The 26,020-nt window shown below is 42.1% G+C and overlaps 1 protein-coding gene across 1 annotated transcript in view; it reads left to right on the forward strand.

Annotated features, from left to right (window-relative positions):
• KCNH1 (potassium voltage-gated channel subfamily H member 1) overlaps positions 1-26,020 on the forward strand; it is a 734,951-nt gene that overhangs the window by 122,068 nt on the left and 586,863 nt on the right. Inside the window, exon 5 of the mRNA XM_029593284.1 lies at positions 23,840-23,958. Coding sequence (XP_029449144.1) covers positions 23,840-23,958 — 119 coding nt within the window. The remainder of the gene's footprint in view (positions 1-23,839; positions 23,959-26,020) is intronic.

Here is a 26,020-nt window from a genome sequence, read left to right on the forward strand (position 1 = left end):
TTTAGGAAGCGCAAAGGACGCGTGAAACTGGAGACTGTATGGCTGGATGGCCTTACTCGTCTGTATTGTGCGCTCCCAGCACGTTACAGATGGGCAATCTTTAACTGCACGTTACTGTATCGACCTGAGAGTGAGGCATTTCCTCCTGGCTCACCTCTTCCCTTTCTGTGACTGTAGCTTGCCTCCACTTCTCTGGTCCCCTCAACAGTGCATTCCCATTGACCGTGTGCTACAGGGGCTGCTGCTTTTACAGTTATGGTTCTCCAGGCTCTGCTCTGCCTACCTACTTTAGGGGAGGTAAGACCAGAAGTAATTCATGCTGCTGGCTTCTTCTGGGGTTACAAAAAGAAAACTTGGCGATGGCTGAGACTGCTGCAGCTAAGACTGGGGGCATCCACTAGCCCACAGCAGCACAGTTTGAGATGGAATCCTGCTTTCCCACACTAATGGGCAGATTTTAAATCGCCCACGCACGTAAAATACGGGGTTAAGCGTGCGGCTGGGCCTTGCACGCGCTGCGCGCATTTTAGAAAGGGCTTGGCTGCGTGTGTAACCCCTGTTATGCACACAAGAGATGGGCCTCACAAAAGGGGCGGTCTGGGGGGCGGGGAGGGGCGGAGCTGGAGGCGGCCGGTAAAGCAGCCATTTGCCGCTGTGCCAGGGGATTGCGCGCCGGCAACCCGCTGGCGTAAGTTCATAAACAAAGAGGAAAAAAAGGTGGCGCTTCTAAGGGATTGGAGAGGACAGGGGAAGAGGGAGGGAGTACGGGCAGGGGGGTAGGGAAGTTCCCTTCCAGTCCGTTCCTTAATTGGAACGGACTGCGAGGGAACCGGGGAAGGCCGCGATGCGTTGCCGCGTGAAAATTGCAATATTCCACCCCCCCTTGCGCGCGCAGCCCCGTATTTTATAACATGCGTGCGCCGGTGCACTTAAATATGGCCCTGAACAGGATTGGACAAGATCAGTGCTAGTGGATGAAACACTGCCTTCATTGTCAGTCCTCTCTCACCTCCTTTCTCCATCTGTGGAAAGACTTCTTTCTGTTTACAAGTGATGCCATTCGTGAGTCCTGGCCTATGTGTATAGTTGCTTCTCCAGGGTCCAAGGCAATCCCAGTAGGCCTCCTCGGTTGTGTGACCCACCCCCCTATAGAACCAGAAAAGCAGGGCAGGGCCATAGATCTCTGGCCCTCCCCACTTCCTAGAGCTGTTATCCAGGTCCCTGTTAGTTTCTCTAATAAAGTTTGTGTTTGCCTTTTCCTTTTTTGATTTTGCCCCTGGGACTATGTTTCTGTATCTATATCTCCTCTATTTTATTAATTTTTTTATACAAATTTATATTCCACTCGTTCCTAACAATAGCCTAAGGTGTATTAATATGTACATTTGCAATCTAAAACAAGTCAGTAAACAAATATACTCATTTAAGCATAATTAAAACCACACATATTAAAACATCAATGAAAAACACAACATTAAAATAAGTTATTAATAAAATCACTTATAAGCTTCCTTAAAAAAGGTTTTAAGTTTATTTCTAAAAATGTTTATAACCTGCTCTTCTCTCAGATCTACCAGAAGAGAATTCCTATACACTGGCATATTTGTTCTATCACTGTCTCTTGGCTCCTCATCCCTCTTGCTCCTGTGTAGGATATAGATCTTGTCACAGACCCTTAATTATTTTTCCTTTTGCATCCTCCATCTTTGATCACCCTCCCCAAGCAGCATGTCTGGGCAGCTCGATGCACCTTCACTGGCACGAGGGCTGGGGGGGGTGCCTCTCATGAGGCACACGCTTAGCACCACTTGTTGTCTAGAAGAGGCTTCTACTATGGAGGCAAATGTTTTCCTTCCCTCCCTCATACCTGACCTACTACCTCTGTGGTGTATTCAGGCAGGCCATCAGGGTATGTAAAGGTTAGGCGTGTCCCTTGTTTAACAGCTCCTCCATGTAGGCAGCTGTAGTGGTAATGTACTGTTTTTATAATAATAAAAAAATAGAGAGATACCATTTTAGGGTGTGGATTTTTAGTTAAATGTTTCAGAAGACTGGATGATTTTGTTTCTGCTCATGTATACTTTTACTTTTGGGAAAGAAGACCCTTAGGCCTTATAGTTTAAGGCCTAGGTTTAGAAAGAGTAGATAAAGATGCTGCTCTTAATCCTTTTCGTTTAAAATGTTGAGTTGCTTATTTTTGTAAAGTTCTTTTGAAGGAAGATTTATCCATCCTTTTGTTTTGTATTTATGGAAACTGGTTTTATTTTTGTTGTTACCTAAATTTCCTTTGCTAGAGGAATTGAGATGCTATCAACTACAAGAGTTTCATAGAGTCTAGGACATCCAACCATGTCCTTGAAGACGAAGGTAGGAAAGAAAAAAAGAAAAGTGTATCTATCCAGTGTTAAGTAGTTGAAATATCATCAAGATATTCTGGAGAGGAATTGGGAGGTGCTATCAAGGGAATTGAGGAGATTGGAGAAGCAGTATTAGTCTACTCATGAGAAATGGGACATGGAATTGTCATCTAGCCCAGTTCAATTATCATATCCACAATGTTAAGAGAAACCTCCACAACTGCTCCTGAAATTGGGAAGGGATATGGAAGGAAAAATCAGATATCAATCTTATAGAGTCACAGATTTAATGGGAAAGTATTATGAAATAGACTGTATTAAACAAGAACTTGTAATTTGTCATTCATGTCACTTTAATATCAACTATCAGTAAAGTTATGTTGGAACTACATCCTAAGTCCAGCATGCTTATTACTGGTCACTTCGCTCAGGCCCTTGGAGAATAATCTCCACAAACCCCATCCCCACCCCAGCAGAGAATCCTAGAAAGAGAGTGGAGCTTATGGGAAGTGAGGACATCTTAAGCCATGGAAAGTTGATAGTGCCCTTGGACTCCTCAGTGAGGGCCTCAGCCCAGAGCTTACACTTGTGAATAGGAGATCTGAACTATGATCCATTGTACTACCAGCTATTAAGCTGGTTCCAAAGACCCTTATTTTTATGGAGGCTGCTATTCAGAAGCCATTTAGATGGATAACTGAAGCTGGTCTAATATTTGGAGATAGCCACTTAAATGTGGCTAACTCTAGTTGGACTATAGGGCTGTCCTAAAGTTTTCCGGTTTGATATAACCGGCTAACTTTAAGATAGCTGGGTATATTCAGCAGCGTAGCTGCACCACTGACTATCCCCATTAAGTTAGCAGCTATATCTGGCTAACTTAACTAGCCACTCCACGGATGAATATCGACCTCATTGTGTAAAATTATATGCAATTTACGTAAATATAATGGAAAATGGTGCTACTATTTAAATCTATTTATGCAGCTTTTTCACAAGAGAAACCTGATTCTTAGGCTTTCAGTGAATCCAACCTCTGCATACAAACTCCTGCTAAGCTGTGTAATATATTATCCGTTTACTGCTGTTTGTGTTTTTTTTTTTTGTTTGTTGTCATAATAAGATTATAAAGTGCCTCATTTATTCAGCAAGGCCATATCAGTGGAAAATATTTTTCACCTTGTACCTTCTGGTCCTCATTTAACTTTGTCAAGGATTTGCATCGTAAATAAATCACTCTTATGTAGTGAAGCTGGCTTCAGTTTATTATTCTTCGGAATGAATATCATTGCTTTATTTAAGAAGTCAACAAAATGATCTCGAAGGACAAAGTCTGGCGCCTACTTCATGCTGCTCCCTCTGGGAACTTGCTGACTTTTTGGAAAAAAACTCGACTAGTGGAAGGTAATCGTGTAATCTCGTGGGTAACTTATGCAGCAACTATGCACATACGTTATACCAATTTTAAAGTGGACTTAGATGCATAAATCCACTTTGAAAATTACCCTAGCAAAATTACACACAAACCACTACTCTGCTATTTGGTGTGCATAGTTTTGCTGAGAGAATTTTTATGATCAAAAAGTATGTACACAAATCCAAACCCTGCCCAAACTCCACCCCCTGGAATGCTTCTCCCCTATTCATGTAAAAAAATATGGACATAAAGGATCTGATTTTCAAAAGCATTTACATGCGTGATATTAGGTTTTACACAGGTAATGAACTTTACCCATGTAAGTGGGCTTTTGAAAATTGCTACATTGAATGCTTTTAAATAGTCCATAGAGTTTACCCGTGTTAAGTACACTTAGGGGCGGATTTTAAAAGGGTTACGTGCGGAACCCCGAAAACTCGCTCCTGCGCGTGCCGAGCCTATTTTGCATTGGCCCGGTGATGGGCGCAAGCCCCGGGGCACCTGTAAGTCCCGGGGCTTGAAAAAATGGGTGGGGTGGGGTGGTCCGGGGGCGGGGCGTGGCCAGAGACCTCTCCACTGCCGCTGGGCCCGGGGATCGCGCGCCGGCACTCGGCCGGTGTGCGCAACCTATGCCTGCCCAGAGGCAGGCGTAAATAAAAAAATAAAGGTGGGGGGGATTTAGGTAGGGCTGGGGGGCGGGTTAGATAGGGGAAGGTGGGGGGCAGAAGGAAAGTTCCCTCCGTGGCCGCTAGTGCATGTTATAAAATCGGGTGTAGATTTGTGTGCGCCGGGTTGCGCTCACAAATCTACGCCCCACGTAGGTACGAATATCTGGCCCTCAATGTGGGTAAGTTGCTTTTGAAAATTGCTACAATAGTACGTTACATTTTCATGCGAAACTCCTTTGAAAATTTACCTGTTTGTGAGTATGTGTAATTTTATGCATATATTGGTCACACAATTTTTTAAAATGGCCATTTCTGCAGGTAAAGCATTTCTTGACAATTACTCTTACAATGGCTAAAAAATACACACAGTTTTAGCCAGATTAAAAAGATACACACAGTTTTAGCCAGATTAAAAAGATACACACAGTTTTAGCCAGATTAAACAGAGGCATTCCGAGGACTGTGCTGAGTTTGGAGGAAGGAAACCTTGCATGTAGATTTGGTTTTTCAAATCTGCGCTGATCAACTACTCACAGAAATAGCAAGTGCAACTATGTGCATGCATATTTGTAGCTCATTTTCCAAAGGATACCATCACTATGTTTGAGAAAAGCTTCTCCCCCATCCTCTTTGCATCTCTGGATATCGATGAATAAATGTATAATTTCCCAAGAGAATAATCTAAGGAAAAAAAGTGGATTTTGTGACATCCCCACAAAAAAGAATCTAAGGAAAAGAAGAAGCTGGATTTTGTGACATCCCCACAAAAAGAATCTAAGGAAAAAAAGTGGATTTTGTGACATCCCCACAAAGTTCCATTCGTGGGGACTCAGATTACATATGTTGATGTGTAACATTTGGTGACTCTGATATTTTGTACATTAATGGATTATCCATGTTTTGGTGGGCTTTGACTACACGTTGATGGCCCCTTTCATAATATAATAAGTGGAAGGAAGAAAGTTTCTTTTTTTTACTTTATGGGGCTAGTTGCAAACTACCTGTGTGCTTTCTTTTTCATATCAGCTAGTACGCAGGCTAAAAGTGCCTGTGTACCCTTGCACCTGCTCTTTGCAAGGTGGAGGGAGGTAAAATAACATTCATACTGTTGGAAATCCTGCGTAGGAATGCTGTTTTACTCCACTGGGAACGCCTCTTTTTTTTAGCCTGGCTGAAAGCTCTTGCGCTGTAGAAGCCTGCATGCTCATTTAGCTGGAACTAGTGAGAGCAATGTTTGGACCGGCCAATTTTGCCTGGGTAAATGGATTTCAGAATTACCCTCGATATTTATTTGTTACAAAATGAAGAGAAAAAACTCTTAAAGAGTTTATGATCTTGCCGCAAAAAATCAGTTTTAACCAGAAAAATAACAAAAACGATGTAGTCTGCAAAATCCAGGAGTAGCCATGTCTCAATACACAAGAAGAAATAAAAATAGAAAAAGGCTCAAAAACAATTCTCTAGGAAAAGACAAGGCATATTAGCCACTGTAACAATCCAAAATGTATTTATTTGAAAAAAAAAAAGTGCATTCCGCTGTTTCTGACATTGTTTACAGAGCATTTAAAGTGAGTCCACCTGCTGTTAGTAAGACAAATCTTTAACCAGATGGCATATGTAATAGGGGGCACAGGAACAATACATTTGATGTTTTGTTACGATTTCACCTGCTATGCAGCCTCATTGTACCCTGCCAGCAGAGGTCTCTTCAGATCTCCATTCCATGCTTTCCACATCGGGTCTTCACTACTCAGCCTGCGGTGCATCCTCCTCACCACCAGGAGTCCTCAGTATGCCTACTTTCTAGCCTTTCCAAGCTCCTCCTCCTTGCCTACACCACACCCAAGCCTCAGCCATGCTACCTTTGCATTGAGTCTGTCTTGGCTCCTTGCCCTGGCCCCTGTTACCTCGTGGCCTCTAAGCCTTCTGACCTTTGCCTTGCGACTTCCAGACCTTGTGACCTTTGCCTTGCCTTGCTTTATGGCTCCAGGCCTTCTGATCCTTGATTTGCCTTGCCTTGTGGCCTCCTAGCTTTCTGAACTTTGCCTTTCCTTGCTTCATGGCCTCTTGGCTTTCTGACCTTTGCCTTGCCTTGCCTCGTGGCCTCTTGGCTTTCTGACCCTTGCCTTGTGGCCTCCGGGCCTTCTGACCCTTGCCTTGCCTTGTGCCCTTTGTGCCTTTTTTCCTCTTGCTCTGCCTTCTGGCCTATTTAAGCCTTGCCTTGCCTTTTGGCCTCCTGGCATTCTGACCTTTGCCTTGCCTTGCCTCGTGGCCTCCTGGCTTTCTGACCTTTGCCTTGCCTTGCCTCATGTCCTCCTGGCTTTGCCTTGTGGCCTCCGGGCCTTCTGAACCTTGCCTTGCCTTGTGCCCTTTGTGCCTTCTTGCCTCTTGCTCTGCCTTCTGCCCTACTTAAGCCTTGCCTTGCCTTTTGGCCTCCTGGCATTCTGACCTTTGCCTTGCCTTGCCTCGTGGCCTCCTGGCTTTCTGACCTTTGCCTTGCCTTGCCTCGTGGCCTCCTGGCTTTCTGACCTTTGCCTTGCCTTGCCTCATGTCCTCCTGGCTTTGCCTTGTGGCCTCCGGGCCTTCTGAACCTTGCCTTGCCTTGTGCCCTTTGTGCCTTCTTGCCTCTTGCTCTGCCTTCTGGCCTATTTAAGCCTTGCCTTGCTTTGTGGCATATCTAGGCCTCTCCATTGTCATGTCCTTGGGGGCCTTTCCTGCCTAACGCTGTCTTCCAGCTTTTATGTTCCATGTTCTATGTTGTCCTTGTCTGCCTTCTCTTGATCTGTCTTAGTCAAGCTCCAGTTCCAATCCTTGCCTGCACTCAAGCCTCAGTTTCAGTTCTTGCTTGCACACTCGCACTCCAGTCAAGCCTTGCCTGTTCCAGCTCTGCATTCCAGTCAAGCTTTGCCTGTTCCAGCCCTGCATGCCAGTTCAGCCTTGATTGTTCCAGCCCTGCACTCCAGTCCAGCCTTTTCCTGCTCTGCAGTCCAGTATGCCTTGTCCAGTCCTTACCTGCACTTATCCAGCACTCAACAACATGTACCAGTGCTGCAGCCAAGTCCTCCTGGCCCCCGGATCCCAAAGGCTCAACCCGTAGAGGAGAGGACTGGCTTGGCAGAAGACCAGCCCTAGTCCTGCCCTGCCATCTCGTGGCACTCCCAGGATGATATTCCCAACTGGTCCTAACAATGCTTTATCCATCAAAAAAGAAGAAAGATGATTTACATTATAGAAAACCTAGTGAACACCTTGAAACCATATACTTACAGCTGGTTTGAAGGGAGGGCATGTTTTGGGCAGGTCCCAAAAATGTAAATACTGAAGCTTCAAAGGAATTTAATTTTCTAAGAAGTTCCGCATGTAAAAGTAACATATCTTAGCAATTTTCTAAAGCCTATTTATGCGTGCAAAACCATTTGAAAATTCAGCCCTATGGAGTGAATTTTTAATGGAGTTACATGTGTATCCTGTGGCAGTTTTCAAAGGGAATGTTTTCCTGTTTTCCAGATAACCAAAATATGTAAATTTATTGCAGTGCCAGGTAGATTGCATGGTTATCAAGGAGCGGTGTTGTACTAAGCTGAGAAAACTTTTGCAGGTGAAATCTGGGAGATAATTTTCAAAAGGATTTACATATGTAAAAGGACTTTTGAGTATTGCTACTTTATGCTCATAACTTCTTTGAAAATTCATTCCATAGGGATGTATTTTCAAAAAGTTTTATGTGTGGGTGTATGACCTGAGCGGTGATCCCCCAGGCCTGGGGGCACAAACTTAGTCTGTCTCTGGCCTTCTCAAAAGCACATTCAACTTTATTTGCAGTTTCAACAAACACACATTAGTAGACTGTCTTAACTTCAGAACAGTGTACTCCCAGTTTTGTACCACTTCCCTTAGTACTCACAGCTTTGTTACAGCTCAGTGTTTGGACAGCATTATTCTACAGGAGCTGCCTTCCTCCTGGATATCTGGGCCTTGTCTGATTATCTCCACCTGGGTCCTAGTTCTTATTTCTTCCCTGCGGGGCCCCACGCAGAGAGCTTTCTCAAGGGAAATTAATGTGGTCTAAGCATTTTCACTCCCCCTGGATCCCATCCAGGGAAATGACTCACATCCCTACCCCCTCTTATCTGGCCTCCTGCCAGTTAGGTTTGGGGGTCAGGTATTCTAGAGTTATGCTCATCCCCACCTACCAGGGTTACCCTAGACCACACCATGGTCACCACCCACTGTACAGTGCGCACACCCCCATTCCTTTAACCAAGTCTCTTGCTGGTTCCGGGTTCGAATTATACCCGGCAGAACTTTATGGACTGTTTGTGGGGCCTCCAGTGTTAGTTTCCTTTGTATCCTCTGTTGGTGCTTTCTGGTGACTTGTGCCTCCTCTCTGGCATTCCTCTTAGTGCTCTCTGGCCATTCACCCATGCCAGTTGCTGGCCCCTTGTCGCTGCCATGCATTGGCTTCTCTGAGCTCCCTCTCACTAGGGCCTCCACCAACTGCTTTTCAGTATTTAGGCACCCTACAGGGCCTTCCTCAGGGCCTCCTGTAGCACCAAATTCAGGCTTTTCAATATTGCCTCCTTCTGGGCAGTAGGTGTTATCTTCCCCAGGGCTGTATATGACCCCTTTCTCAGGGTTCTTCACAGCCCCCTTCTCTGGGCTTCTCACAGGAACCGTCTCTGGACTACTGGTAGTTTTTGGGTATCCTACAGGGTCTCAATCAGGACCTCCTGTAGCACCGATCTCAGGTAACACAGTCAGTGTGAAGGCCTCCTGGACTTCAGCCCCATTGCTTTGTGCTACAAATGGCTGCTGTGCTTCTTCAGTTTCCAGGAGCCCTTTTCTCAACTCACTCCAATGTAGCGTTCTCTTGAGCGACTCGCTCCAGATCTGCTTTCCACTGTGTTATCTCTCTAGAAATCTCCTATAATTGAGCGACCAGCTGCTGCCATTAATTCTGCCTTTCTTTCTCTGGGTAACTATGGCCTCTGGGAGTGGCTTCGCTGGGCTTACTGAGCTGGCTGACATTTCCATTTTCCATACCTCTAGACTCAGAATTTCCCTCTTAGCCAGCTCATGGGACTGGGGAAATCCCACTACACAGACATCCATGACTGTTCCTGCCTTCCAGCCCTCTGACTACTTTTGCTTCTCCTGTTGCTATAGTACCCTGACTGCTCCACTCCAGGCTTTCTTGTAGCTGCACACCTTGAACTGTAGCATAGCTTGCTTAATGGAAGAGGACCATGCCCTGTTTCCAGTCACAGCACTCATAGCCCACCCTGGTAGCTTTTCTAGGGCCACATCCTGCTCAGCACAGCCTTGCTGCACCACTGGTTCACTCCCTTTTCTTTTCCAAAGGCAAAAAGGTAAAAACAAAAAAAAAAAGCCTGTGTAACCAGCATTAACTTGCTAATTTTCTTTTCCCTAACTATCTCCAACAGAGCTTCTCTCTTTAGCTGGTTTAAACCTTACTACTTACCTGCAACCAGACCCATAAATCAGTTTTCTCTCTATCTGAAAGCTTTAAACTGTGGGGTTTTTTTTTCAGAGCTGCTTTCTGAGCCACACTTTTTCAGAGCCCACTGGGCTCTGTACCTAGTTTTGGAGCCACAGGCCTCCTATGTTCTGTACTTTTGCTTTAGAACCACAGGTTCTCTTCTGCAGACTGCTTAGCTCCCAAACTTCTGGCAAGCTTCAGACAGAAACCTTTCTTCCTTCCTTCTGGAGGCTTTGGGTTTTTTCTCTGTGCGATACTTTAGAAAAAAAAAATCCCATGAATGATACTATCTCTGGACCTGAGTGGTGATCCCCCAGGCCTGGAGGCACAAATTTAGTCTGACTCCAGCCTTTTCAAAAGCACATTCAACTTTATGTGCAGTTTCAACAAACACACATTAGTAGACTTCAGAACAGTGTACTCCCATTACTCACGGTTTTGTACCACTTTCCTCAGTACTCACAGCTTTGGACAGCCTTATTCTACAGGAGCTGCCTTCCTCCTGGAGACCTGGGCCTGGGCTGACTATCTTCACCTGGGTCCCAATTCTTATTCCTTGCCTGCTGGGCCCTGCCCACAAAGCTCTCTCTCTCTCTCAAGGGGAATTAAGGTGAACCAGGAGTCCACACTATGCCACAAACCCAAAATAAGTATTGAAGAATATGTTCCCAGTAGCGTACAGCAAAAGAACAACCCCAGAACATGTTTAATAAGGTACCAACCTCCGTCGTTCATTTCTCACAGAGATCGGAAGCAGAAATATGATAATGCACTGCTATACTAGAAGGAATATAAGCACGCCACTGAAATTTCAATTGTAATTCTCTGAAATAGACATCAGGGGATATCTTCGATATCCCCTGATGTCTACGTTTACCAGGTTCTCTACTTCGGCGTTCCATCGTGACGCTAGCAAGGAGAATATACCCTCCTTACCTCGGTTAGTTAATTTTTTGTAATAGTACGCTAGGGATGGACTCTGGTCCCTGTCTAATGCAAAGAAGTCCTCTAAAGTCAGAAAATTTTGAGGATATTTAGAGGGTGCTGGCAATGAGGCAATGTAGTGCTGTAATTGCAAGCACGAAAAAAGATGAGTCCTTAATAAATTATATTGGACTGACAGGGAATGAAATGGTAACAGTTGACCATTCCCATCTAAGACGTGACCTAGGAATATTATATCCTTAGAGGTCCACACCCGGAACGCAGCTGTGTGAGTGCTCGGGAGGAAATCTAAATTACCCCGAAAGGGAAGAAAGTATGCACATTTCACTGAGATAGAAAGTAGGTTAGTGGCGAGCTTCTAGGCCATCTGGATTGGAGACGGGAAAGATTTCAGGAGAGGGGATAGTGATAATTGCGATCCCTCGGCCTGTAGCGCAAATCGGCCTGGAAGTTCACGTAAGCCAGGTTATATAATTTCAAATCAGGTACGTTTAATTCACCCTGGCCCCATCTCGATGCAGCCGTTTTTAATTCTCTAGCTTTTTGTAAGCATCTGTTTTTTAGAGGTCCAATATTCAGCTGGCAGATAGCCGGATAAGTAGGACTAATCCAGCTATCTAGCAGTTGCTCAATATTCTCTTAAGTATAGCGGTTACTATTTAACTGTATAAGTCACTTATCTGGCTATCTCTTAGCAGGAGAAATTTGTGGGCAGGCAGGGGGTGGATTGGACTTAGCAAATCCGGCCACTAAATGGGTGAGTAACTTAGGGGGTCATTTATCAAAATGCACTAAGGCTTTTTCGCATGCGAAAACATGTTTAACGCATGCGATAGCACCATATCTTATGGAGGAGTTAGGTTTTCCTGGCTGTGAAGAGCTATCGCACAGACTTACAACACCTTTTTGAATTGTGTGGTAAGGTTTTATTGCCTTGTGTGATGTCTCCCACAAGGCCTATTTAGATGAATTGAAGCTCCCAGAGCATCCAACGAGAGAGAGAGAGAGAGTCCATCAAGCTAGGTTGAAAGAACATTGCCCAAATCTCATCTTGGAGTGAGTTTCCTCACTCCGAGGGTCATCAAATGTTCACAAGAGACCACTGTTCTGTTCGTACATCTAACATTGAATGTCAAAGGGGCCCCTAACCCCCTACACTGATACCTAACCCTCACCTTCGAGTTACTAGGTGGGCCTACCATAGGGATACAAATACCTATCTAGGGAGATGGCATTATGGCCAGTATCTCTCTCTCCCCTTAAAACTACGAAGCTAACATAGTGCTTTGCATAGGTATTAGCACAAATTGTGATAAACTGCCTATTACTATAAACACACCCCTATTGCATGCAATATTTAGTGCATTTTGATAAATCCAGGCCTAAGTTACTTAACCGTTTAGGCTTTAAATATCTAACTCTAGATGTTTTTATTTTTGTTTGAATATTTGTTTTATCTGTAGTGTTTGATTATCAATTTTAATTATGTTGTATTATGTGTGTTTTAATCTGTTGTACATCACACAGGTGAGGGTTATCCCCTCAATAAGTGGTTAATAAATAAATAAAATAAATGCAAATGCCCGGAAACATGCAGAAATACCAGCATTTTGGGCTTTTATATTTTTTTATGTGTCTAGAGCCTGTTTGTGGAAATATTTGTAAAATGGCCCCCTTAAATGTAGTAAACTTATATGCGTAGTCTACTGCACACGTAAGTTTTCAACAATTTTAAGATAATTTGCTGTTGCAATGCAGTATCATGCAAAGCAGCTCATTATCTCAGAGTTCTGCAATAACCAGAAAAAAAGATGTCTTCACATGCTGGTTTTTACAAAAAAATTAACTACAGCTCTGAGATGTATTTATCTTTTTTCAGCCGGTCCTAGAGTTCAGGTGCACAAGAAGGTTTTCTACACAGCAGATTTGCCTGCACGGAAAACTTCCACATAAACAAAGCTGCTAACGCATGGGAAATCTCCCGGGATACCACAGTGAGAAAAAATGAAACAAACATTATCTTTAAAAAGTGCTCAAACAGGTCTGTCCTGGTTGATCAGTGGCAGCACTGTACACTGCCATAAGAAAGGTCTCTAGTGCAATCCTCAAGTCAGGTCTTCTGCTCCCTGGGCGGACTGGCGCTGCGGCTGAGGCTGGGGATACTGCAGTGGTAGTTGCAAGTTAAGGCTTATGGCATCAGTTCTCACCCCTGGTTTTTATGGAGCAGGAAGAAACTTCTAGGTCAAAAAAAAAAAAAAGTCCGTAAACTTAATTCTGTTTTGAATGGCAATCTCACAGAAAATGGCCCTGTAAAATCTATGGGATGAAAAGGAGGAATGTGTGTGGAGAGCAACAGAGCAAAAGCAGAAATACTGAACGTATACTTCAGCTCAGTGTTCACTAAAGAAGGGGTTGGAAAAGGATCACAGAAAAGGAGCACCTACAGTAAAGATGTACAGTAGCTACTGCTTCCTTTATAGATCTGAATGATTTGAGATTTAGGAAGTTGGTTAAGGCACATTCCTTTCCCTTTAAGGATAGTTAAGGGGATGGTGTGATTAGTTACAGTTTAGATGATTCTGCTGAATGATAGTTTTTTGGAAGCTGGATTGTGGCTATGGGAGGGTTTCAGCCGTATGGTGTTTGGAAATGAAGGGGGTGGATAGAGTTTTTGTTTTTTGTTATGGTCTGTTGTTTTATTATTAATGTTTGATTTGTAAGCTGCCTTTATTTGGTATATACATTTATTTGAATGAATGAATAAATAAATAAAAGAGAGGATTCTCATGGAACTAGCAAAGTTTAAAATGAACAATACCATGGGGCCAGATGGGATACACCTTAGGATATTATTGAAGTTTATAGAAATTCTGGCAGCTCTGATATTTCTGTCCAATCATTTTTTTTGGTGTTGTCAAATGACTGGATACTGTAAGATGTCATTCCTTTTTACAAATGTGACAGTAGAGAAAGAGGGTTGTATCAGGCCTCTTAGTCTGACCTTGATGGTAGATAATAGAGTCATTACTAAAGGAATGGATAGTGAACCTAGAAGATTTCAGGATCCGTGGTTTTACCAAAGGGGGATCTTGTCAAACAAATCAGATTAATTTCTTTGAATTGGTGACCAAAAATGTAAATCAGGGACAGAGGCTTTTTACACACTGTCCCACACAGGAGGCTCACAAATAAATTGAGCTGTCTAGGGGTGGGACCAAAGGTAATAAACTGGGTTAGAAACTGGGCTAGGCACCCTGGGTAGGACAGTGGTCCTTACTGAGAGAGTAAATAACTGACTTACATTAACTTGTTCAAGTCCTTTCATGATTTTGTAGACCTCTATCATATACCCCCCCACAATCGTCTCTTCTCTAAACTAAACAGCCTTAACTTCCTTAGCCTTTCCTCATAGGGCAGCCGTTCCATGCTCCTTATCATTTTGGTCGCCCTTCTCTGAACTATCTCCAGAATTGTACACAGTATTCAAGGTGCGGTCTCACCATGGACTGATACAGAGGCATTATGACATCCATCGTTTTATTCACCTTTCCTTTCTAATAATTCCTAACATTCTGTTTGCTTTTTTGATTGCCACAGCACACTGAGCTGACAATTTCAATGTATTATTCTCTATGACGCCTAAATCTTTCCTAGGTGGTAACTCCTAAGATAGAAACTAGCATTATGTAACTACAGCAAGGGTTATTTTTCCTAATATGCTTCACTTTACACTTGTCCATGTTAAATTTCAACTGCCATTTGGAAGCCCAATCTTCCAGTCTTGCAAGGTCCTCCTGCAATTTATCACAATCCGCTTGAGGTTTATAACTACTCTGCATAATTTTGTGTCATCCGCAAATTTAAGCACCTCACTCATCTCATCATACCCCTTTCCAGATCATTTATAAATATATTAAAAAGCACCGGTCCAAGTACAGATCCCTGAGGCTCTCCACTGTTTATCTTTTTCCACTGTGAAAACTGGCCATTTAATCCTTCTCTCTGTTTCTTGTCTTTTAACCAGCTTGCAATCCACAAAAGAACATTGCCTCCTATCCCATGACTTTTTAGTTTTCTTATCTGGGACTTTGTTGAACGCCTTCTGAGAATCCAAATACACCTTTGTCCACATGTTTATTCACCCCTTCAAAAAATGTAGGAGATTTGAGAGGCAAGACTTCCCTTGGATAAATCCATGTTGGCTGTGTCCCATTAAACCAAATGTTTTGTGATTTTATTCTTTATAACAGTTTCCATGATTTTTCCCAGTACTGAAGTCAAGCCCACCAGTCTATAGTTTCCAGGATCACCCCTGGAGCCCTTTTTAAATATCGGGGTTACATTAGCCACCTTCCAGTCTTCAGGTACAATGGATGATTTTAATGATAGGTTACAAATTAATTGAAATAGGTCTGGCTGAATTACACTTCTGGCCTGGTGACGAGATATGACTTATTTTGCTCTGATAGCCTTCCGTTTTTCCTGCTCCTTCTTTTGTGGAAGACTTTTCTTTCTTCTGTCAGCTTATATCTTTGTATTTTGCACAGTATGGGAGGAATGCATTTCTGTTTGGTTTTTCCAGGGTTGCACTGCATATGGACTCTGGCTTCTGGAGTTTTCCTTTCAGTAGCTAACACTTCTTTCACTTCAGCACCTTGGTCAGCAACAGTTTTCTACTACAAATAACAGAAAAAAGGCTGTTTTTTTTAAAAATACAATTATTGCTCCTTTCCTTTTTTTTTCTTCCAGCTCAATCGGAAGCAGTTCTGGGATTCTGGTGCCATAAGCCTCCATGTGCAAATACCTGGGGATTTTCCCTTATTTTAAGAGATCCTTCAAGTAATCTGGTCATTGCAGCAACAGTCCTGAGTCTGGGATCCATGCATCAGGGTTCCCTTTGGAACCCAGTATTGTGGTCTCTGAATAAAGTTACCACACCCTTATTAATGACCACAACTCCCTTCCCAATCGCAGGGGCTGTTAATGCTGTCTCGACAGCATTCCCAATCCTAGTCAACCCATAGTGTGGAAGACCTGATCTAGGAATTGAATTGGTTACTTTCTGCATGGAAGTGCACAGCACTTGCCACTGAGCCACTAGGCTGGCCAAAAGCATGTTATACAATTCAAAACACCTTGTGCATGCCACCTTGTACACTGTAAAGTAAAATAAAATATTTGCATATGACTTTATTTTCACTATTTTCTCCTCACCACCACAAGAATTAAGGGATTAAAAAGAGGAGGACATAAAGAATGGTAATGGTAATTTTATTTTAATAAATTGACTTTCAAAAACATCAAATCAGTGATTACTAAAAAACATCAATTGCTTAAATAGTTAATAAACATGAAAGGAGGAAGAGGGAGACAAGATGGCGGCATAGACGGATCACAGAATGCTCGAGCTGCAGTGAAATTTTCTTGGAACAGAATTTTCCGTTATGCCAGCAAAGAGAAAAGGGAAGATAAGTATCTACCCCACCGAGTCCTTACCTCCCCTAATGCAGCTCAATATCGAGCGTTTCTTGTCCACGCCAGACGAACAGGGAGCCGGTGAACCCCTTGGGAATCCCCGCAGAGAGCGGGAAGTTCCCCTGGAAGAGGCATTCCTAAGCCCTGACCTGCACCAGCCTCCGGCTCAGCGTGACCCCAGTAGAGACGCGGCTCAGTTGCTTGCCGATGACGTGGCAAATGCGACTAGGCAGGAGGGGGCTGTCTTGAATGCAGTGCTGAATGCTGAGAGTCTCCTAAGAGCCAGAGATGAAGCTAACCTCGGTGAGGGAGGAAGAAAAGCAAGCCTACCGGGGGACTCACAGAGGAGGTCCCCCTGGAGAATAACCAAGGTCAGACGACATTCAGCACTCGGGGTGAGTCCATGCTATTGCCAGCTAAACCAGAGGCGATAAACCTGGAGGCTATTTGGGATCTGGTGGCTGGGTTTGGGGCCTCGTTAAACAGGCTGGAGAATAAAATGGACTCTGTTGCCTACAATTTTCAGCAGAAGATCGTGGATATTCAGGAACAATCCCATGCTATATCCAATAGACTTGGTGAGGCTGAGAACAAGATTAAGGCAATTCAAACATTAAATGGGGTTATTCTTAAAGATCAATTTGCCTGTTTAAGTTGCTTGGAAGCGATGGAAAATAGTATTAAACATTTAAATATAAGGATTCTGAATTTTCTGAAGATCGCTGGGGAAATAGCTTATACTACTTTAAAAAAAATGTTCATTGAAGCACTCGCTTTTCCTTCTGAAAATATTCCTTCTGTGAATACCTGATATTTTTTGAATAAGAGAGCTTCTTTGAGAGAGACTATACCGGTAAATATCCCATCGAACTTAACCAGTTTCCTGGAAAATTCTAATACAGACGTGCTAGAGAGAAATACTTTGTTAGTCTCATTCATCGCTGTACAAGATGTCAATAATGTGATGAAAGCGTATTTTAGAAAATTTCCAATAACTTTCTATGGCCAGCCAATAAAAATATATCCTGATCTAGCACAAGTTAACAAGATCAGGAGAAAAGAATTTCTTTTCCTGTGACAAAAAATTACCGAGTTAGGATTTTCATTTGTTCTATGATACCCGTGTAAATGAAGAGGGGGGCACAGACCTATATATTCATTCAATTTGACCAGGTGCGGCAGTTTGTAGAGGCCCAGCAGCCTACCACCTCTTCACCAATTCCTCAGAATGGGGAGAGGTCTTAGAATATAAGAAAGTACTGGTGTAAATTCTATGCTATCGCCCTTACTGATGGTTATCCTCTTTTTCCTTTGTGTATTCTCCTTAAATAATTTTGCTTGTCTCCTAAAGGATTGGTTTTTCTTGTAAAAAATGCTTTGAGAGTACAAATTGAATAACTCTATTATACATAAGGATTTGTATAAGAGTAAGATTTACGTTAGGAATGTGAGAATTTAATTGTTTAAAAATTATGTTTCCAATTTGTAACATAAAAATCTGATAAATAAAGAATTAAAAAATAAATAAATAAATAAAAATGAAAAATAATATGAATGTACAAATTAAAAAGTCAGAAAAGTAGACCAAAGAATACAAAAAAATAAATAAAAGATAGATTTAAAAACACAGAATAAAAACCTTCATCTGATCAGCTAGCAAAATAACAAAGAAGACACGATCTAATCCTCAAACATTTTATCAAATAACCAGGTTTTGATTAACTTTCTAAAGGGCTCATTCGCTAAGCCACGTTAGGCCATATATTACGTGAAAAATGTTCTTTTTTGTGCAGTAAAAGGCATAATGCGGGGATAATGTGAGATGTTTGAAATATCTTGTATTATTCTAGCCCCAACACTGAGCAAATTTAAATGTAGTTACTAGCATGCATATATATGCTAATGAGCTCATACATACTCCAAACTATGCAAATCAAATATTGCAGCTTGCTGCAAGATTTGCAAGCCACATTATTTGACCTGAAGTTAGCTATAACTCTTGACTTGTAGCTAAATTTCCCTGGAAGCCTCAGGATATTAATGCACATCCCGAGACCCTGTGAGTAAGCTGTTCCCCCCCCCCCCCCCCCCCGAAAAGTATTGCCAAATCTTGGGGAATCTGTTGAGACTGCTTGTCCCATCCATCTCCACTGCCTTTGCAGATTGTCAGTTGAAAAGTTTAAAAACAGTATTAATGATCCACTCCCAAACTCTCCCCCTCACTCCAAAGATCTGGCCCTGGATGCTGGGACCTTATCCTAGACCACCCCTAGACCTCCTCTTACTGATAAATGGATGCCTGGTGGTCCATGGACCCTGCAGTCCTCACCCCAAGATCCCCCTTACATGCAAAATGATCTCTGATGGTTTAGTGGACCCCACCCCCTGGACTCCCCCTTACTTCAGAAAATGTCCATGTCCCTCCATCTCAGTGAGGGCCTGGAGTGCCACCTAGGCTCTGGGCCCAGTGGTGGCTATCTTTCAAAATGGGGAAAAATACCATGGCAGTCACAAATCGGCAGGGCCAGTTACCATAGCTTTGCGACTCCCATGTAAAAATACCATGGCTCAGTGAATGAGCCCCTACACTTCAAATAATTTTTTGCCATGCAGAAATCTAATGGGAGAGAATTCCAGTGAAGTGGGTCTTGATATTGAAAGGCTGCTTCACAGGAATGCTCTAGCCTTATTTCTCTAGATAATGGAAACCTCAAAAGGTCTGATTGTGAAAATCATGGAGCTCTCGTCAGAGTATAGGGAACCAAAATGTTACTGAGGTAACCAGGAGCCACTCATTTTAGTGCCCTATGTGTTAAACAGAGAACCTTAAAAACAATTCTGGCTCTAACAGGTAGCTAGTGAAGATTTTTCTTAGCAGGGTAGAAATAGGCTCATAGTTTGAAACTCCAAAGATAACTTGGGCTGTCATTTTTTGTAATAGTTGCAGTCTCCTAAGAGTGAACTCAGTAGTTCCAAAATAAAGAGAGTTACAGTAGTCAAACTTCGAGAGTATTAAAGCACATGATAAGCTCAGGTTTCCCTAAAAAAAAGGCTTTAGTCTCCCAATCATGCATAAAGAAAAAAAGACTGACTTGCTCGTACTTCGAGAAATGGTGGGACCATAATAAAATATTATTTACAACTACACCCAAGATTTTCACTTTATCCACTAAAGGACTCTCAAGCTCCTTCATTTTAGGATATAGTCGATCAACTATTTGACCTCTGGAAAACCAGTTAGCTTTTGATTTTAGGGGATTCACCTTTAAGTGTATGAGCTGATAACCAAATACCAATCACTCCTAGTCAGGTGTTAAATCTAGACATTTCATTTTTTGGGTCCAGAAAAGACACAATAACTTGAATATCATCTGCATAGAGGTAAGCACTAACACAAAGATCCTGATTCAATTGAGCTAGAAGTACTAAAAACAAATTTAAAACAGGGGAGAAAAGATTGAACCTCGAGGAACTTCACATGTCACCTGTTTGGGGCTGAATATTGATCATTCCACTTTATTTTAAAAACTTTGTCCCATAAAAAAAAAAGACTTGAAACATCTAATGACTACCCCAGTAATTCCCATTTCAGGCACCCAGGTTAACAGCAGCTCATGATCAATGAGGTCAAAAGCGGCGCTCATATCAATACATACTAATAAGACATTCCTCTTTATCCAGATTAAGTCTTACTTCATTGGTTAGTGCTAATAGACTTGTTTCTCTTCTATATTCTTCCTAAAGCTGGTATGCTTGAGAAGAAGAGCATTAATCTTATCAGTATAGTCCATCAATTCTGCAGCCACAACTTCCTCCATTAACTTCATTAAAAGAGGAAGATTGAACAATAGCCAATAATGTTTCAAATTTGCAGGGTCTGAGTTTGCTTTGTTAAAAATTGGATGAATTAATGACACTTTCAGAGAGTTCTCCTTGCCTTAAACAAGAATTAATAAGACTGATTAATTCTTCTGATCTAATTCTGAAGATTTCGCAAGATAGGTAGGTGACATTATTCATGGGTAAGATCTTATCCATGCCTATTTTAACCACAGGGTTAAAGGCTTTCCAGTAACTCTTCCCACAACAATTGAAGTCCTGAACGTCATCCTTCAGACCCTCCTTTAATAAGACGTCAAACCTTCAGACCCTCCTTTAATAAGATACTCTTCTGGATTAGTCCTTATTTCCAGTTATCCTAATCACGCTGGTAAATTCTTGTCATTCTTACCTATAAAAAAAATTAGCAAAATCTTCCGCTGTTACTGATGAATTCATCTGGGTTTCAGTTTTCAGACCGGATAGCTGATTTACAGTTTTAAACAATTATTTGGAATGGCTCTCTGCCTGCCCTAATTGCTTCAAAATGAAAAAGGACGTTGTCTTGTTTACCTCTGATTTGGTACAAGAAGCTTTACTCTGATCTGTTTTAGTTTCTCTCCATTTCTGCTTCCTGTAGAACGATATCTCTTTATAACTAGACAGTGATTATTCATGTTTCTTAGCTGGAAGTGGGAAATGCATCATCTATATTACCAGTTGTAGTCAGGGTTAATAATTTATTGATAACAGATTTTTAAGGCTTCTACAGCTAATTTGTTAGTAAACAACTTTTCAGTATGTTTCTCTGTTATGCATGGGCTTCTCTGGTTTGCATGGCTTGCTGGGTAAACGTTGCTTTTTCATGACATGGAGGGGTACAATTTACAGTTTATGGCTGGATGTACCTGCCTTCCTCCAGGCCAGATTTTATGTCAGCATTAGCAATTCTAATCCTGCTTTCAAACATTGCAGCAGTATTCATGTGAACAAGGCATTTTTTTTTTTTTAAAAACTGAATAATTGAAGAAGTATGCTAAGATATCCAGTTCTGGGTAGTGTAAGGAGATTCTGATGACAATATCATGTTGGAAATTGTCTTATATATTTTTTGTAAATGCTGCATCTTGCACATTTCAGTAAATGATATAGTATTCTTCTGTAAATGTACATCAGTCTCTTTCTGTTTCCAGAGTCTTGTGGCACTGCCCATCAACCTACAGGGCTGACCCATAGGTTTTTATGTTATGAATGAATGGATCTCTGCCTTTAGTTCTATCACATATGAATGATAGTCATAAGTCATCGAATAAATGGATATGTGTTTCCTTAAATATAATACAAAATAAGCATTGAGCAACCATCTCATCTTATGGAAAAGTATCATCGTAGTGTTCTTCATGTTGCATTGAGAAAAGACTCTGGCTTCAGTCATGTAGGTTAGGGTTTTACCAGAGCCTGTCCATAGCAATATTTTCAGATCTGATGTCCATTCTACATTCTTATCTGCTGTTCTTCTTGTATTATGAGGAGGGCAGTTGTAAAAAATCATTTACTCCTTTAAATGGTTGTATACTTCCGGTAAAATGGCTACTTGAAAGTCGCTCACCCTCTCTGTGGGTAGCAGTAGGTGCATTGTTCCATAATGCATTTTCATGGGGCGGGGTGAGGCTGGGGAAGGCAGAACACACATAGTAGGTTTGGTCAGAAAAAACAACTGCAGAGATAAGCAGGTGCTGTCTCTGTTGCTACTTTTTTCCTCGGCAGTTACCAAAGGGGGAAGTATGCTCATACTTTTCCTTTAAGAGCTTGTGCAAAATCCTCAGGTACAAGTACCTGCCCGCACAGTTTTGAAAATAGCCCCCATTATATCCAGGGTTGCTTTCATGTTCCAGTGCTTTCAGCTTAACAACCTTCCCCCCTCCTCCCAGTCTCAGATCAATTTTTAGCCTAATTTTCTATAGACACTGGCTTTGTTTGTCTGTCTGTCTGTCAGCCCTAATAACTTTTGAACTGTCCATTGAATTTCATTCAGATTTGTACCATAGGTAGTTGCAAGACTAGTGTTCCTTGGCTGGCACTTTTCCTGTACCTCTTCATGTTACTCCTAATACTTAGAGGGTTCAGTATTCAAAACTGGCCAGTTAAGTAACTTAGGGGCCGATGCAATACAGTGCGCCTCTACAACGCGCGTCCAACACGGAGTGAATCTAATAGCGCTCATCACATGTAAAAGCATGTGAACGAGGCTATTAGGTATTCACTTCCATTGCACATTTAGCAATCAGAAATTAATGCCTGCCTGGAGCAGGCGTTAATAGCTGAGTGCTCTTAAAACTAGAACAGAAAAGCAGAAAAAACTGCTTTTCTGTACTGCCTTCTACTTACTAACATTGCGATATTAAGTAGGAGGAAAAATGAAACTAAATAAACTTAAAATAAAAAAAGTTTTAAAAAAAACCGCTAGCAGTCGGGTGCAGGAAACAGACATTTAACTGACAATCGTCCATTTCCTGAACCCCCTGGCTGTGCGGCGTTTAGGAATACCGGCAGACGGTCAACACCGATTAGGTTCTCGTTAGCAAGGAGGCGCTAAGGACGCGCAAGCAACCCTATTGCCTCCTTGCTAATGCAACCCCTAATTTAAATATTGCATGGCTCTCCCCGGGGGGGGGGGCACCTCGGGGCGCGTTAAGAAAGCGAGCGCTGACAGTTCAGCACCCGCTTTCTGCGCATAATTATTGCATCAGCCCCTTAGCTGGTTAAAACTTATCTGGCTAAGTTGCGATGTATATTTAGTGGCAGAGCACTGCTGCTGAATATAAGCGTATAACTGAGTGCTTAGCCAGATAAGTCTAACCAGCTGAGGTTAGACCTGCTGTATGACACATCTATCTTAGTCGTACAACTTATGCAGTTAAGTCTGAATATCAGCAGTTAACTGCATAAGTTGTAGAGCTAACTTGCTCTACCCCGATCTGCCCACTACTTGCCCAGTGTGGGAGCATATTCAGCAGCCACTTCTAAGCCGCATAAATCCCGCTTATCTGGCTAAATAGTGATGAACGTGCTTTGAATATTGACCTCAAAATCTCTCTCTCTTTTTTTTTTACCTCATAATCTCTTTTTTAAATTTCTTATAGGGAAACTGAGTAGTTCAGTTAAAGTCCCATAGAGTTCAGAGCACTTTATGGTGTCACTGAGCATTTTTAAACTTGCCCTGCCATTGGTTGACATTAAGGATTTTTAAGGCTGCCTTGCCATTGGCTGGTGCCTGTGCTCAGCAGCTGACTGTTATTTGCCTAGTTTCCTATAGGAAAATTCAATATCCAATGTTTAATAATAATTCATTGCACAAAAATTTATATAACAAATGTTGCCAAAACCATGTGGAAATTTTTGTACCAAAGAGGGAAACTAGGTAGCTTGAAATATTCATGCATTTCTTTGTCATTACATTTAAAATTCTCATATTCTCTAAATTGTTTGCATGAAATCTGTGGCTTACATTATTAATTTTTGTCTTTTTTTGTGGTATGGTTCAAATATATATATCACCAAATTATTTAGGTTTAAGATAGTCGTCTAACAATACTTTCTCAGACAGTTTCTTTTAGTTTTTCTGCCTAAATATCAAATCTTCATTGTGTTTTTAAAGGCTGGGGAAAATTAGCACGTCTGACAAGAGCCCTTACGAGCAGCAGGGGAGTCCTGCAGCAGCTAGCTCCAACTGTACATAAAGGAGAAAATGTTCATAAGCATTCCCGACTTGCTGAGGTAACTATTTTGATTTTATGTTCAAACAATTTTTATTAGATTTTCCAAACAAACAAATGTGGAGGAGGGTGGTTTCAGATCCCTCTATTTTGATTTTATAAGATACACATATATGTGAATGCAATGTTTTAAATAGTAAAACATATTTTATGTCATAAAGTTAAGTCCCCGGATAGTATATTCACAGAAATTAGACTTTCTACTTCAACAAGCAGGGCTGATTTAGCATGATACATGGGTAATATAATGCGACGGTACCAAAAGGACCTTTATCACTAAACTTATAGAGATATTGCTTTACAGACCATGTGTGGGAATTCTCGCATGGGCATTGTCTCATGAGCCCCTTCGGTCTTTTTTCATCCGAGCATCTGCACAGACATGTACCCTATCTCTCTGTAAAAGTTTCTTCATTAATATCTTTAATACTCTGTTTTTAAATTATTTAGTTGCTTTGCTATCTTGGCAGCTCCTCAAATAGCACTTTTCAGTGCTATTAAAGAAATCACAGAATGTCCAGATCCAAGAAGCCCACGGTGGTTTCAAATACTATATATGAGTTAGAAAGATTACAGATGGACATGATCTTTGTTACAATTACCTTGGACCAGATCACGACTAGGAAAATTGCTACCACTGTGGCCGCATGTCTCCGCAATCCCAAAAGTCCAGGGCCTAGAAAATCGAGGAGCTGCGTAAGACTCTGAGGAACTGCGGTCGATCCTCATCCCAGAGCAGGGCCTCTTCATACTCTCCCAGTGGTGAAACAAGCCAAGTCCTCAGGGTCGAGCAAGTAGAAACGGGGTGCTACTAAGAAAAAGAAATGTTCTTCAGAGCCAGCGGTTCACCCTGCACTGAAAAAGCATCATGCATTGGTGCTGTTGATGCAGCTGAGGTGCCAGCCTCTACTGCATCCAGCCCCAGTGCTGTCCTCACATATAGCTCCAGCAACATCGACACCTCAGTCACTGGCGCCAACAGTGCATAAGGCATTGTTGACACACAAGACCTTGCTGCTATTGATGCCTAAATCTTTGACACATCTGACACACTGATTCCCAAGCATATAGTGCATTGAACTTTAGCATCGGTAATGCTTCAAGTATCAGAACAGGCTGTTCCATTGTTGACACACTGGGCCGCTGTGCTTTTGACGCAGCTGTTCGCTAACTTTATAGTGACTCCCTTGCATGGGGAAGATTATCAGGGGGAGAAGGATATGTGAATCACAAAACCCCATCAATCTCTAGATTAATGTAACCATCGAGATTACTGGAGCAAGGCCTTTATCTAGATACACCAGATCGCATTTGTTCCATGGCTCCCTTGATTTCTAATCGGCCCCTGATATAAATTTTGCAAAGGCCAGAGGATGTGCAAGGAGATTCTATCCTAATATCTGAAGAGAATGTTCCACCTCCAACGCCAAACCATAGGGCATGTCAGCCCTTCGATCAAGTGGCTGAGTTGGTAAGACTTTTTTTTAGCTCTTTGGCCACTAAAGATAAGGAGGGTACTCTTCAACTCCTCCTTTCCAAAATATCAGATTTATTGCCACAGAATGGAGTCCCAGTTTCCCCAGATAGAGCAAGTACTTCATCAGATCCCCTGCAAGGAGGCTGTAGTCCCTGACATTCACTTGCAGCAGAGTCCACCCAGTCAGAGGATCTAAACCAGAAATACACCCTTCCAAGGCAACTAAGGCAACTCAGTCGCCTGATTCATAATTGCTATACTGAATTAGTGTTTCCTCCTCTCTCGGGTTTGACAAAAATACCCTCCGCTCTCCTAACTGAGCTCCGGAATATTTGTCTCATCTGAAGACCTCTCTTATTCCAGGTTTCTGGACAAGTTAGCTACAGTGCTCAGAACCAATGTTCAGAAGGACAAGGAAACTCATGCAAAGGTCTTCAGCTTTCTCCCCATCAAAATCGGCAACCATTTCAATCCATGATATTCTGCAAGAGTTACAAACAAGAATATGGGAAAACCTGATTTCCTGTACCGTAGGAGCAAGGAAATTTAGATCTCAAGTATAGACAAGTTTTGGAATAGTGCAGTT

The sequence above is a fragment of the Rhinatrema bivittatum genome, chromosome 3 (genome assembly GCF_901001135.1).
Source record: "Rhinatrema bivittatum chromosome 3, aRhiBiv1.1, whole genome shotgun sequence".
NCBI classification, from domain to species: domain Eukaryota; kingdom Metazoa; phylum Chordata; class Amphibia; order Gymnophiona; family Rhinatrematidae; genus Rhinatrema; species Rhinatrema bivittatum.